Source organism: Nesoenas mayeri (assembly GCF_963082525.1).
Source record: "Nesoenas mayeri genome assembly, chromosome: 4".
In the NCBI taxonomy this organism is placed as follows: domain Eukaryota; kingdom Metazoa; phylum Chordata; class Aves; order Columbiformes; family Columbidae; genus Nesoenas; species Nesoenas mayeri.
Genome location: NC_137540.1, coordinates 43,713,496 through 43,727,597, shown reverse-complemented (window position 1 = coordinate 43,727,597; position 14,102 = coordinate 43,713,496). Strand labels below are relative to the sequence as shown.

General features: G+C 39.4%; 1 protein-coding gene across 1 annotated transcript; it reads left to right on the top strand.

Moving 5' to 3' along the window:
* The first annotated feature begins 22 nt into the window (after nt 1-22).
* Nucleotides 23-13,238, top strand: CASP3 (caspase 3). The gene is made up of 8 exons (XM_080344525.1): nt 23-168; nt 4,291-4,443; nt 5,695-5,787; nt 7,537-7,661; nt 8,160-8,288; nt 10,174-10,349; nt 10,839-10,956; nt 11,851-13,238. The coding sequence occupies exons 3-8, from the start codon at nt 5,714-5,716 to the stop codon at nt 12,075-12,077; spliced, it is 849 nt and encodes a 282-aa protein (XP_080200651.1). The 5' UTR covers nt 23-168; nt 4,291-4,443; nt 5,695-5,713; the 3' UTR covers nt 12,078-13,238.
* The last annotated feature ends 864 nt before the right edge of the window (nt 13,239-14,102 follow it).

Here is a 14,102-nt window from a genome sequence, read left to right as displayed (position 1 = left end):
GTGCCGCTGGAGGAAGCGGGCTGCTCCGCCCGGCGCGGGGAGGAGCCGGAGGAGCACAGACGGACGGCGTAGAGCGGCGGCGCTTCCTCCGCGCCGTACAGAGCCGAGCCCCAGGGCAGGGTGGCTGGTGGCAGCGCAGCGCGGCGGAGCGGGCAGAGGGCACAGCCGGTGGGTGGCGGTGGCGGCACCGGGCGCGGAGTTTGGCCGAACAAAGCGGTGGGGGGCGGGGTGGCGCCCGCCCGGGGCCTGGTCGTGGCACTCCGGCTCCCGTGGGCTTCGTTCCGGCGGGGCTGGCCGCACAGACTCTCCCGCAGGGAGCGGGCTGAGAGGAGCGGCAGTCTCCGCACACCCGGGCCGGGACCGGCTCAGAGAGCCGCCTTCCCGCCGCCCTGGCTGCCCGCGGGGCTCCGGTGGGGCGGCACGTTGTGGGGGGGTTTGCTCCCGGGCACGGCGGGAGGAGACCGGCCGCGGTGCTCCCCCCCCCCCGAGGGAGAGCAAGGGGCCTCAGTTATTTGTTTTGCAGAAGCTTAAGGCAGGGAATTTGTTCATTTAAACCTGTTTTTGTAGGGAAGATGCCTGAACACAAAGCGAGCCGGCGGGGAGAACAGCTTTAACTTTAATTGGCTTTTTCGCGTCCCTCTGATAGGCTGTTAACGAACAGGAAAGCACAGGGTGAAAATCAGTATTTGCATCTACCAAAATAAAGCTTTGGAGACGGCGGGTTAAACCGCATCTAGAAAGGGTTCTGCTGATAAAGGGCGGGTGTGCGGGAGCCGGGGGGCGCCGTCGGGGGGACACGGTGCGGACACGGAGCTGTGTCGTTCTGGGGGCAGGCACGCTTGAGCCGCTCCGTGCGCTGCGGCTGAATGCTCCTAGCGGCGAGGAGACCTCGCCCGGCGGCTCCTGTGTCCTGTCGCTCGCCGGGTTGAAGGGTAGGGCTGGTAATCTATTGCAGTGGTGATGTGGCTAATAGGTTCAGTTGAATTAACAAGCAAGGGTTCCATCTACCCTCAGAATAATTTCAGTTCTTGCTGATTTTGCAGATTAATGCTGACTAACTAAAAGTCTGTTTGCTTTGGGGAGATCAGAGTGCTGGCCTGGTGTCAGTGTTTTCCAACAGCCACATCCAGACCAGAAGTAATGTGAAGGGCCCTCACAGTATTGGCATGCTTCCATCAGTAGTAGCAGTATTTAATAGGGAGGTAATGCCAGACAGAAAACGTAGCGGTATATTTCAGGTTTTTTAGTTTTTTCATACAGTCAGTTTTTCTATTTCATGCTGTTATTAATCAGATAATTATTAGTTATAATTATACATTGTAGAATGAAAAACTCTTAATTTACATGTCTGTATTAGTATCACAATGTGCCATGTATATATTTAATGTATGTTAAAATACCTTCCTTGAATGCTTGACGTTTTCTCTTGCAGTCATGTGAGGTGGAACACTGCCCTTTTCTAACCTTTAAAGACATGTTTTAGGATACTGGTCTCTGTTTTGGACATGTATTTTAATACTGCTACAATTATTGCTTTGTAGCAGCTGACTCATACTGAACATGTGTTGTCTCCTGTGGTTTGCATATTTCAAGATACAGTTGGTAACTAGAGACATTTAAGTTATTTGCTTCCTTCCCTGCCCGAGAAGCTTTGGTACTATTTTTGTCACTATCATTGTTTTGTCTTGTTGGTCCACAATTCAAATAAACACTGCTGTAAAAAGAACCTGATGGTTCTTATGGCAGTGGTGATATGTAATTATGTGAATCTGTTTTCATTAGATCCAGGTAGAATAAGTAAGTTCAGGCTGGTTTATTTATAATTTTCCTATCAAAATGAAAGCATTGGAACAACGACATTTATGTAAGGCAAAATATATTATTACTTCTGTTGCTATATAGAGACAATTTGGTCATTTTTGGTAGCTTGCTGGGCATAGTTTTGGACCTTTTTGAACCACTTCATTTTTTACTACTTAGTACCTGTAAACATCATTGTAGCATCTTTTTTTATATCTGCTATTTCTGTCTTATAGGGTTTTTTAAAAAAAAATCATATTTTTTTCAGATAAAATGTTTTAAAATAAGCTTCCTAAAATTTACAGAATATATTCTGCTAGCTTAGAAAAATGCCGTTGCTCATTTCAGCTACTCGTTTTTTTTAAGTTTCCTTACATTTGTAAACTCACTTTACCTAAGCTTTCAGAGAAAATAATATCAAGGAGCAGAATAACATTTTAAAATTAAATTCTTGATGGATTGTCCTGATTTTGTTTCCCCTATCCCTAACAGCATGAGATCATTCTCTACAGGGAAATATGTATTCTGCTTGACAGAACATGACATCATTGCATTACCTAAACTAAGATGAGGCAATTCTTAGCCTGTTAGAATCAGCGCTGTTCTCTAGAGAGCGTTGCTGTTACCCTGACGGGTGCTTTAAAGCAGAAAACATACTGCTGATGAAAACGTGTGCTTGAGTGCCTAGCAACAAAACAGGTATCTCTTTGTGCATGTCTTTTGATCTTTAAGGAAGTGCAGGTGCCTTGGTGCATTAAGGTGCTCAAAAATTGATGGAAATTAAAGGTGAGTTACAGATTCTACTCTGAAGATAAAGCATGTGTGTTTTAAATACCTAGCGTATTATACTCCATTTTTCTTCACTGTCTCTCTAGCTTCTGTAAAGACTCTCAGACAAGCTCCACTCGTGATGCAGTAGAATGCAGTTGGCCCTAACACTTCATTAAACAATTGAGAGTGTAGGTTGTGAGCTAGGTTTGAAAAGCTTTAGTAAGAAATATTTTTATGGTATTACAAAATGTATTTTACATTTTTCAGAAGCAAAGTACTGTTGCTCATTGTAATCATAGGTTTTACTAGCTGCTTCTTCAAATTTCATTCTTTCTTTGGCATTGGATCAAGGAAAGCAGTTTTAAGGTTGCAAAAGGTCAAGGAGGTAAGTCTTAATTTAAGGTCACTTAAATGTTGAAGGTACTTTTTACTGTTTGCAGCGTGCTTTAACATTCATGTTATAAGAAGCATTCAGTGGTCTAGTCTGTTAGGTCTCCAATTTGCCCACTTAAGTCTGCTGCTGTTCACCAGTGTTATTCCTACCAATTTACCAAAACTGGTCCCTAATGGGATGCAACAGTTTGGTTGGAGCACACCTGACATGAACCCAAGGCAGCTGCATGACCCACTTACCCTCCCTAATGGTTCCAAGGTCCCATCTATTGGGCAGAGAGTGGTTTGTTAGCTTTCCGTATAGTTTACCAGAGTCTTTAAGTAGTTATTGGTAGCCCAGGCTGGCTCATATGGTAGACAGGAGGTGACCACAGCTCATGTAGGTGTACACTGGCTAATTCAGGTACTTGCTGCACGAGCCCTGCAGATCTTCCCAGTGCCAGAGAGCTGGGATCAAAACCTGGGCATTTAGCAGAAGCTGAATGTCATGTGGACGTGGCCACATTGCTCTCAGTACACCTGCTGACTAGTTTTGATAATGGAGTTGGTACGTGATACTCTGCTTTTTTATATGGTGTGGCTTTTAATTACTGTTGACAGACAAAGAACAAACAAGGAAGAAAGTTAACCTTTTCCCTGTTTCTCCTGTTAATCCCAGCCACAGTGAAGGGTTTGGGTTGTGCTGCTGCACATAGTGCTTCTCCTGAAGAAGGAACAGCATGGGTTGCATCAGAACTGGGGGTCAGTCTGGTTAATGTTTTCCTACAAAATAAAGTTTTGTTCAAAAATGTCAGGCTGAGAGCTCAGGAAAGCTGGGAACCAGTGAAGGATAGTTGTGGTGGGGACAGTGTTGAAAGAGGCATAGAAACTCCTTTAGGCTGGAGCAGAGGAATTTGTAGCATTCTTGTCAATGAAATCCATTTTTTCCTCTTCCCAGGGGTCTGGGATCTGCTTTTCAGTTACAACTGGGTGGACACACCAGTAGTCCCTCCAGACTAGATTTTGTTGTCAGCGCTGATGCTCCCTGCCCAGCGAGAGGGCATACGGTTGGATCACTGTTGTGCCACAGGTCTTAGGTACTTGAGTTACCCTTTGGAAGCGCTTGTCTCTTCTTATAGGGAACTTTGAAGGGATTAGACTTAGAAGTTAGGATGAATTAATCCAGATCATGGTGCTAAGCAGGTGAGTTCAGCATTGTAGGTGTAGTTCCTGCCTCATGATACTGTCTTTAAAGTAAATTTCTAAATTATAAAGCAATAATTTATTTTAGAAATCTCATTTCTAAGATACTGAGTTTATTTGATACTTTTGGGATTTGGTTTTCAGGAAATATCCTGTGTGATGCTAATTCATGTGATACAGTCCTGAAGTCTGGAATAATTTTGTGAGCAGGAAGGTTTCTTAATTACATTGGTGCTCCAAGATACAAAGAAATAATATTCGGAGTAACCCTGAAAATCTTCTGAAGTCGCTAAAAATGTAAGTAAATGTCTTTCAAGAAACAAGGAAAGAAGGAGGGTTATATACCCAGAGTAGTGTTTCTGGTGTGTCAGTGATGGTTACCACAGAAAATGGATGTTAATGGTATACTAGCTGGTGTGTAGATATGAAATTAAGAAACAGTTTAATAGTAATATGATGGTGTAAGATGACAAATATAGTTTTCCAGCAGAGAACCTAAACCTTAAATAAGCATCTTCATCATATCTGACCGGTAAATCTGACTACTTAGTCTGGTTATTTATACATCTGTATTTACCATATCTGCTAAGCAAGTTTCTTTCAAATTCTTGCCTTATAGTGCCTTGTTTGTTTCTTGAGGTCTAAGCATTTATTCCTTTGTCCTATCTGGCAATTTAACTTCATGATGCTTAATCCTTTTCAGAATTGTGAGTTAAAGGTAACTTGTGGTAATGTGCTCTGTGAGTATGCACAGAGTAACTGAGAGGGAGGTCTATTGCTTTTAAATTTCTGACTTAGCATGTCATTCATAATTTCTTGTCCTATGTTCTAATAGCAGCTTACAGCATAGAGTTAATTTCATCAACTATTGAAAGTTATATTGCAGTTGTTTTCTGTTATTTATATTGCAGTTACCTTCACATACACGAATTAGGACTGGCTGCAGTGTTGTTTCATTTGAAATGGAATGCAGAAAAAAATGTTTGTTTCTCAAAATACCATGACACAAAATCTAGTCTTCTGTATTAGCCTTTGCACACATCCCATAACTTCTGTTGCTTGGTTTTGGACCTCAATTTCTGTCTTACTGAAATAGAAGGATCTATATATGGCACAATATTCATAAGACTAAAATGTTACTAATACATGTAGGAACATTAAAATATTATAATGATTGTTTTCAATTTGTTTGTCTCTTATCCTGCTTTTTGGAGGCATTTTTGATCATTGGGTCACAGGGATCTGCAGGCTGTTTTTCCCAGAACTGTTTTAGAATGCAATAATTTAGAGAAATATTTCATGTTCTTCTTTCAAATATAAGATATGTAGGGTTTACTCAGAAATGCTATTTTTTACCCACTAATACACCTAAGCTAAAGTTATTTTGCGTGAATAACCCCTTTTAGCATTCCTGGTTTCTCTATAAATTTAAAATTGCTCTCTGGTTGTGTAAGGTTTTAAGGCGGCTTAACAAAAATTATGCAATCTGAAGATATTATTTCATATGAAAATTAACTGTAATATATTTTGGTTTATTATGTTTTCAAGCTGATAATTGGGTGTCATAATGGCGGATACAGGAGATGGACCCCATTCGGGGCAAGATCTGGCAGATGCGAAATCTATTCCTGGTTTCAAAGGGTAAGTGAGGTCCTTTTGGTTTGAGCCTTCAGTTTAAGTCTTGAGGAATCATGTGCTGTAACAGGAGATGAGAGCCCCAGAAGAAATAATGCTAAAAGGAAAATATTCAATTACGATAATTTGTAATAATCATAAACAAAGGTTAGAGTTGTTATACTAACTTTGAAAATATAAAGTCTCTGACAGAATAGGCCATGTGTATGTACAAGTAACTAAAAAGCAAAACACCTGAGGTGCAGTTAGGCTTGGCTTAACAGTATTATCGGGTGCTTAGCTGTTCTTCCAAAGAGGCTTTCCTGTCTCACCCTGGGCTAAATGTTCACCCGTTACCTTTAACTGCTCCTAGAGCTCTCCTGAACCTGTGGCAGTTGATTCAGCTGCTTGAGCTGACCTGTTGCGGAGTTACATGTGCAGAAGCGCAAGTGCAAGGGGAGCTTACGGGGTGGAAGAGAGGAAGCACAGGCCTGTTCTTCCTAGTGCCAGCTAGTTGTTAAGATGGTGTAGCGCTGTCATCAGTTACGGTCTCTCCAGGAACTTCATTTGTTTTTGAAGTTGTTCTTTTTAATATTTTAATGAAAGTTAAATTTAAGAGAATTACAGACCTTTTGTTTGTAGAATACAATATGGTAGTGGGCCCCAGTCTTGTAACCACTTTCCCATATGCTTAAATGAGAAAATCCATACCAAATTCAGCATATATTGACTGAGTAAAGCTTTCAGCGGTTTCAGAATCATGAGTGGTGGTGTAGCTGGTGTGCATGTAAAGGCAGAATTATGCCTGCATATAGAGTCTTGGTAATTTTCTAGGTTTTTTAATGTTTACTTGTGAAAATCCAATGGCAACGCGACTTTTGGTTAGAATCCAGAATAGATTTACACTCTCAGAGCTGATCTGATCTCCAGGTACTTAGCTTTCAAAAGATAATAGTAAAAAACCCCAACTGATTACTTGTTGATGTAATTATTGGTTTCCTTAAACTATTTTTATGTTCTCCTTTGCAGAGGCATTATCATTTTAGACAGTCTTCCTTGATTCTATACATTTTAAGGTTATTACAAATACAAATGACTATTTTTCTTTTTAATTTTTAATTATTTGTGTATGTGCACATTTTGCCAAACTTGAAACAAAGCTTTTATTTGGGAGCATAACTATACAAGCGGTTTTATTTATTTTAATCTCCGGAAAGTACAGTTTTCACTAGTCTTAAATCAGATCTACCATCTGACTTTACAGACATAACTTAGAATCATAGAATGGTTTGGGTTGGAAGATCATAGAGTTCCAAGCCCCCTGCCTTGGGCAGGGACACTTTGCACTAGATTTGGTTTCTCAAAGCCCTGTCCAACCTAGCCTTATATTCAGTTTTTCATCTGACAATACCTCAAAGTCCTTCTCCTCAGGGCTGCTCTCAATCCATTCTCCACCCAGCCTGTATTTGTGTTTGGAATTGCCGTGACCCAAGAGCAGGACTTTGCACTTGGCCTTGTTGAACTTTATGAGCTTCCCACAGGCCTGCCTTTAGCCTGTCAAGGTCCCTCCAGATGTCCTCCTTTTTCTGTAGATCATCAGCTACACCACTCAGCTTGGTGCCATCAGCAGACTTGCTGAAGGAACTTTTATGGAACAAGTAGCAAACCTCATCATTTTCATTGGTTTTGCTAAAATAACCTTGTTTTATTACTATTTTGAAAGTAGAGAAGAGAGATCAGAAATTGACACTTAAAGTTTGTCTCATTTCTATACAGAAAGAACCTACCTGCCAGCAAGTCTATGGACTCTGGAATTCTGCCAGACTACAGTTACAGAATGGATTATCCAGAGATGGGGCAATGTGTAATAATAAACAATAAGAACTTCCACAGACAGACCGGTACCGCTTTCAAATTTTTAAGTTTTTTCCTTGATTCAGATGAATTAGTGACATGTATTATTCTTCAAAATTAAATATGCAGACTTATTTCGATTGCAGTCTAAAGTTAAATGGGTACGATTCATTTCTGTGTGTTCTTCCAAATATGCATACAGCAAACACATGACAGTACAGCAGCAATGGGGATAAAATTGATGGGCAGTACAAGTCTGCCTTACCTTTTAGTCATGATTTTGGTTTTGTAAAGAAAATCCTTTTCTTTGTCTTTCTATAGAAAGGTAGTTATAAAAATGAGTAATAGACAAATCTACGACATAGGTACAGAGGAAAGGAGATGATGTTCATGTATAACAGTGCAATGCTTTTTCTGTTAGAATGGATCTGGAAAAATGGAATAATATTCCAGACTTACACAGGTATAAGTGAGAAAATAATTTGTCTCAGTCAGACCATGCTATCTATATCATATAAAATATAATACATTTCTCCTGTGTATAGGGATGTTACCACGGTCGGGTACAGATGCAGATGCTGCAAGTGTCAGAGAAGTTTTTATGAAGTTGGGATATAAAATAAAGATTAACAATGATCTTTCATGTGCGGACATTTTTAAACTATTGAAAAATGGTAAGTAATAATACATTCAGTGTGTGTATTAAATCAACCCGTGTTTCCAAATACATCTCTATCCCTCAAATCTCTTCTTCTGTGGTTCTTTTAGGTGATATTTCACACCTACTGATTGTTTATTGCTAAGGATGACATGTACTTCATAGTTTTTATGTTTATTCATCTTTGCTGTCTCTCCATCTTTTGTGCCATGACTGTTGTCTCCATAGCCTTCCTCATCTTCTAAAGAAGGCTGGAAAAAAGGCCGAAACTTAAATGCAGACTGATTTATATTCTGAACCTGGGATCACTGAAGCTCTGTGAGTTGGAAAGAAACCTGCTTAATTGTGTAGTGGGGTTCTGTACTATATATTTAGTGATTTGGCCCAAGAGGGGTTCTGATCCAGGGACCAGAACTGCAAGTGAGTGGACTGAATTACTCTTTTAGTGAAACGGCTCGTGTTTTGTTTGACTTGTGAAACAAAACACTCTTCTGTCAAGTAAGAGCTTTGTGCTGCTGTTGGTGTTAGCCCTGCTTTGTTTGAACTTGGCTACCTCTGGGCCAGTAAATTAAAGGGTGCCTGGGGCTATCTGTAGCCCTGGAATATGGTCTGTTCTAATTAGCCTTTGGGAGGTTTTCTGCCATGACTGTGACTTATGCCTACTAGCACTCTCCCAGGCTGTTCCAGGTCACAGTTACAACAGTAAAAGTGTTTCAGGGATTGTTCCCAACAGCCAGTTAGCCTGCAGCAATCCTGTTTTGGTTTACTGGTTGTTTTTAAATGTGTTTGCTATCATAGATGTAGGTTCTTTAGTACCAGTTAATGTTTATGTCAGAGAATGCTCCCAAGTATGGTTAATCTATTAGTATAGTTGCAGCCTGTAGCTGAAAGTGGAAAGTCAGATTCTCTGACTCAAGGCTTCTATTGTACCTGTTCTGTAAGGCCTCCAAAATAGATGGCATAAACTACAGACTGCAGCCTAACTAGAGATTCCCGAAAAATAGCCCTTCTTGACTTCTAGATGCAGGGCTTGTCCCTAGATTATAGAAATGCCTTAGTGTGCATCTCTTTAGAAAAATCTAAATAGTTCAGTTTTTCCGGAATAGAAATTAAATGTTTTGGCAAGGTCTAAACAGAACACTTCAGCTTTTAGGACTGTTATAGTTTTAATCTACAAACTCTTGCATCTTCGTGAGTTTACCACTCAGAATTCTTTTTGGATCCTTCTTTTAAACCATATTTGTATATTTAGTATTTCAAAGAATATCTGTTCTATGCTCTTTGCATACCACAAGATGGAAAAAATCCTGTAAACCTGCAAACACTTGATATCAAGCCTATATGTCTTTAAATACAAAATTCAGAGGCTTGATAATTTTTTCTGGACCTTGCTACAGGACAAGAGTGAGAGAGACGGAGTAATGCTAGTACCTAGGTCCCTGCAGCAGCAGCAACTTTCATACTGCATTCAGTTCCCATGTAATCCAAGTAGCTGAAGCCTCACTGGAGAGGTCAGACTTCCTCATCCTTTCTCAAAACTCAGAACTCCCCATCAGTGTGATCCCAGCTCATGAGACTGACCATTACTGCATGAGCAAGGTGTCCTGTTCAGGCTTTGAGACACTGTCAGAACACCCCGCTTTGTCTCCTCGTGGTGTTCCTGGCCCGGTTCTGTGGCTGATTGTTAGGACAGGTATGGTTGGCCTTTAATTTGGGGTTTTCTGTGTCCAACCTCCTGAAGTAAAGTAGGCTGACTCCTTTTGTTCAGAAGCAAAAACTTTCTGGAGGTTTCCAAACATGTGAATTAGTTCTTAAAGACTTCTGTCACATAGGAAGCATCAAATGTTCAAAGCTTTTAGGGAAGGCAGGAAGTTAAGATAGTTTTCTTTTTTTCTTTCAAGTTTCTGAAGAAGATCACAGCAAGCGAAGCAGCTTTGTTTGCGTGTTGCTGAGCCATGGTGATGAAGGATTAATCTATGGTACAGATGGCCCTCTTGAACTGAAAGCACTAACAAGCCTTTTCAGAGGTGACAGGTGCAGAAGTTTAGCAGGAAAACCCAAGCTCTTTTTCATTCAGGTGATGTACAGCTAAACAATGATCATCAAACCAGCTGTATACTTTAAAAAAATGTTTCATATTATTAGTGCAAAACAGTTTCTAAAATTGATTTAAATGGCATTACTTTCAGAATAAGATTCTCTTCAGGCCTAGAAGTGGCACAGTCTGCCCTGTTAGGTAGGCAGCTGAGATTACTTAATCCATACAATTAAGGTAAGGCCAAATCTTTCTGAACACTAGCCAATAGTTCAGTGAGTTTCTGAATGCAATTTTGAATTAATATCTGTCTTAAGTAAACCGTGTAGTTAATTTAAATAAATGCTACTTACTTTTCTTCTGAGTCTAATGGAAACGTGACACATAAATTCTTGTTATTTTTGTAGGTTTTTTTAATTGAGATGTTGCTGTCTTAAAACTTGAAAAAAAACAACAACAGTATTCTGATCATGATTGCTGCCTTTGTTTCTCATTTTTTATTTTATTTTCCATTCTTCTTTCCATCAATAGGCTTGTAGAGGGACAGAATTAGATTCAGGTATTGAGGCGGACAGTGGATCAGAAGAAACAATGTGTCAAAAAATACCGGTAGAAGCAGACTTCCTCTATGCGTATTCTACAGCTCCAGGTGAGAGACTGGCAAAGAAATGTTTGTTTCTGAAATGATGTATCAGCTTGTATTGATACCATAAGTGACAATTTGCAGTTGTGTCCAGTCAGTAGCTGACAACTTCATTTGTTCTGTTTCATGGAAATACGAATTTTGTTCCCTCGATCTTTTTGTCTCCCTGGTTTGATTTCCTTTTGAGGTAATTGCTACTCTTAGTTCCCACAAAACAAAAAACAAACAACCCTGAATACACACCTTTCTCAGTTGCAAACCCTCAAGTGTTCGTTTGCTGTAAATTCAGTTAATCTGAGTTCTGCAAATATTTTACAGCAGGAAATAAAAAGTATTGTTAGTTCTGAGAGAACAGAACAATCTGATATCTGCAGATGCATGTACAGAAGTGGTGATAGATGCCAGCATGTTATTTGGCTGTCACCTCTATTTTGATTGTGTTCCTAAGCAAAATTAGCAGTGGCAGAGCCCGTAGCGTGCACTTTACATTATCAGCCAGCAGAAATAGGCTCCAGTCTTCATGCATGTAGTCCTGAAGATAGTGACTCTGAAATCCATTTTGCGTCTTGTCTTCATCTGTACTGTCACCTCTTCTTCGTATGTGCATATTCTATAAAGTAAATGATTAGTACCTAAGACTGTTGCAGCAGGAGATAGTTTTCCTGCCTTTTGATTTTCTACCTACTTAAGGTTTTCTTAGATTAGAACAAATGAGAGGATTAGAAAAATCTTTCCAGTTGGCATTTGGGGAGATTATCAAATCTAAACTACTTTCATTAGTGGTTTTGAGTTTGTAGTTTAAACATTGCTACTGAAAACAATGCATTGTTCCCATAATCTGTGCTGTCCTCTATCAGCAGCAGCTCTGTCTGATCGATTTGGTGTCTCTCTCTTCCACAGGCTATTACTCCTGGAGGAATTCAGCTGAAGGCTCCTGGTTTATTCAGTCACTGTGTAAAATGCTGAAGGAACATGCAAGAAAGCTTGAACTCATGCAGATTTTAACTCGTGTAAATCGCAGAGTGGCAGAATATGAGTCTTGCTCAACTCGGCAGGATTTTAATGCAAAGAAACAGATTCCGTGCATTGTCTCTATGCTCACCAAAGAATTTTACTTCCCTTGCTAAAAGAATTTCACGTTGTAATTTTTCGGTTAATATTTTATCTGTAATTTATACACAATGTTTTTATGGAATATCACTTTTAAATCTGAATTACTGTTCACTGCTGTGTGTGGCATAATGAACTGTCTCAAAGTTAGATATGTCTGTTATTAGAAGTAAAACATAATTTGGCTATGTTAGAAATGCAAACTTGAGTAGCTGAAGCACTGGCAAATTTGAAAGTAGTGCTCTAGTAGCTTGGAAACTTAGGAAGAAGAGACTGAAGAAAGGTCAGATCACTTACCAGAACTATTTGGTGCTACATTTCACTTTCTTGAAGGGGCAGAGAAAAGAAACAGTTACTGTAAATAGTTTGGTTTCATATCTTTGCCAATAGGAAGAAGATTCAGAATGTGTTATGTTTACTAATAATGGTAATGTGATAGTAGCATAGTCATACATTTCTTCTTAACCCGAGTTCTTAAATTTAGGTTACAAACCAACCTAAACTGTTTTTATGGCTTAGGGCATAAACTGTGGGAAACAGCCATTGCATTTTTTCTACTTTTTTTTTTTTCCTTAAATAACTTTTTTTATGTTGCAATTGTATCAACCTGGAAGCTGTTTCAAAATGAATTTTGTATTACTGACCCTGCAGCTGAGTGACGAAGGGACCAGTCTTGCAAAACTTTTTCTGCAGCTCCCAAAGGGAGGAGCTGTTGAGGCATATTTTGGGTGATAAAAATCAGTGCAAAAGGAAGTCTACATTCTGAGTAGTCTGCTTTCCTCTTTTTGGCCATAGATTGGGTTTGCTCTGTGCTGCGTGTGTACCAGATTTAATCTGTGTGGAAACCTAGATTTGTGGTACTGGAGAAATTTAACTTCTGAAGCCGAATACTGATTAATTCTAAGCTTTTAGCTAAAATATATTAACAAAATGTAAATTTATCTCTTGACTCCAAATTTTGTGAAGCAGGTTTTTACAAAATTGTAAAACATTGTTATTGATGTTTCAGCTCGTGGCAGTCTTATTAAGATCAGAGGAAGACAGAACAGTAAATGACCATAGGGTGCTTGCAAAGCAAAACTTGAAACTCTTTCAGCTGTGTAGCATAAACCATGTTAGCAAATTGATGTTCACTTCCAGAGGCATTTGGGGTTTTTTAACTTAAATTAAATACTGTTTCCTAATTTGTATCGTGTATTATTTGTTTAGGATCTGATAGCTTTTACAAATTAATTTAAACTTTATTTACATCCCTTTTTCTCAAAATACTGCTTTCCCTATTTCTTTTCCCATCTGCTTTACCACCGGGAGTTGAAACTGCTTTAAAACATTATGTTAACAACATCAGTTAATAAGAGTGGTGATTGAGACATGGAAAATGCAGTTTCAAAAGTCATACAGAGGAGGCAATTTTAAACATGGTGGATGAGTTCTCTGATGACTGTCTGGTGAGTAGGAGGAACCTTGTCTCCTCTTGTAGAAATGTTTTGTGAGAGAGGGTTAGTCTATTGTAACCAATTGAAATGAGTTCCAGTGGATTTATTACCCATGCTTCTGTTGAAAAACTAAACAGGGCCCTGTTAAACATACCTAAAAATAACATTTACGAAGACCTATATGTAAATTTCTTCTTGTAGGTTGTGAATTACAACAAGTGTCTGCAGAGCTATATGTTATAAATGACTGACAGGACTATCTACTTCAAAGTAATTGAGAATAGGAATGTTCCTTGAATTATTTGTTATTTTGCTGTGAGAAAGCCATGTCACTGAGTTTAACCTTCCCATAGATTTAATACGTTCTGGTCTTGATCTCTCTTGGTCCTTTTAAAGAAAAATGATTCTACAGCTTTTCCAATAGTCTTTAAAATAGAACAAAACTAAATCAAAGCTAAGCTACAATGAAAAGTGAGTAATTTAGAAAAGCATAGAGGCAGGCCTTACGGAAGGAGGTAATGTTCCTGTCAGTCCTTTCAGGACAAGAACTGTGTTTTACTTCAAGTGAGTAAATTCTTCACAGTGCCAGGAAGGCTTCTGGGTGTT

Excerpts from the sequence above, each read along its gene's own strand:
- CASP3 (XM_080344525.1), top strand. The coding sequence starts at position 5,714 with ATGGCGGATACAGGAGATGGACCCCATTCGGGGCAAGATCTGGCAGAT. Across the intron at positions 5,788-7,536 it reads TCTATTCCTGGTTTCAAAGG|AAAGAACCTACCTGCCAGCA; the intron begins GTAAGTGAGGTC and ends ATTTCTATACAG. Across the intron at positions 7,662-8,159 it reads GAACTTCCACAGACAGACCG|GGATGTTACCACGGTCGGGT; the intron begins GTACCGCTTTCA and ends TCCTGTGTATAG.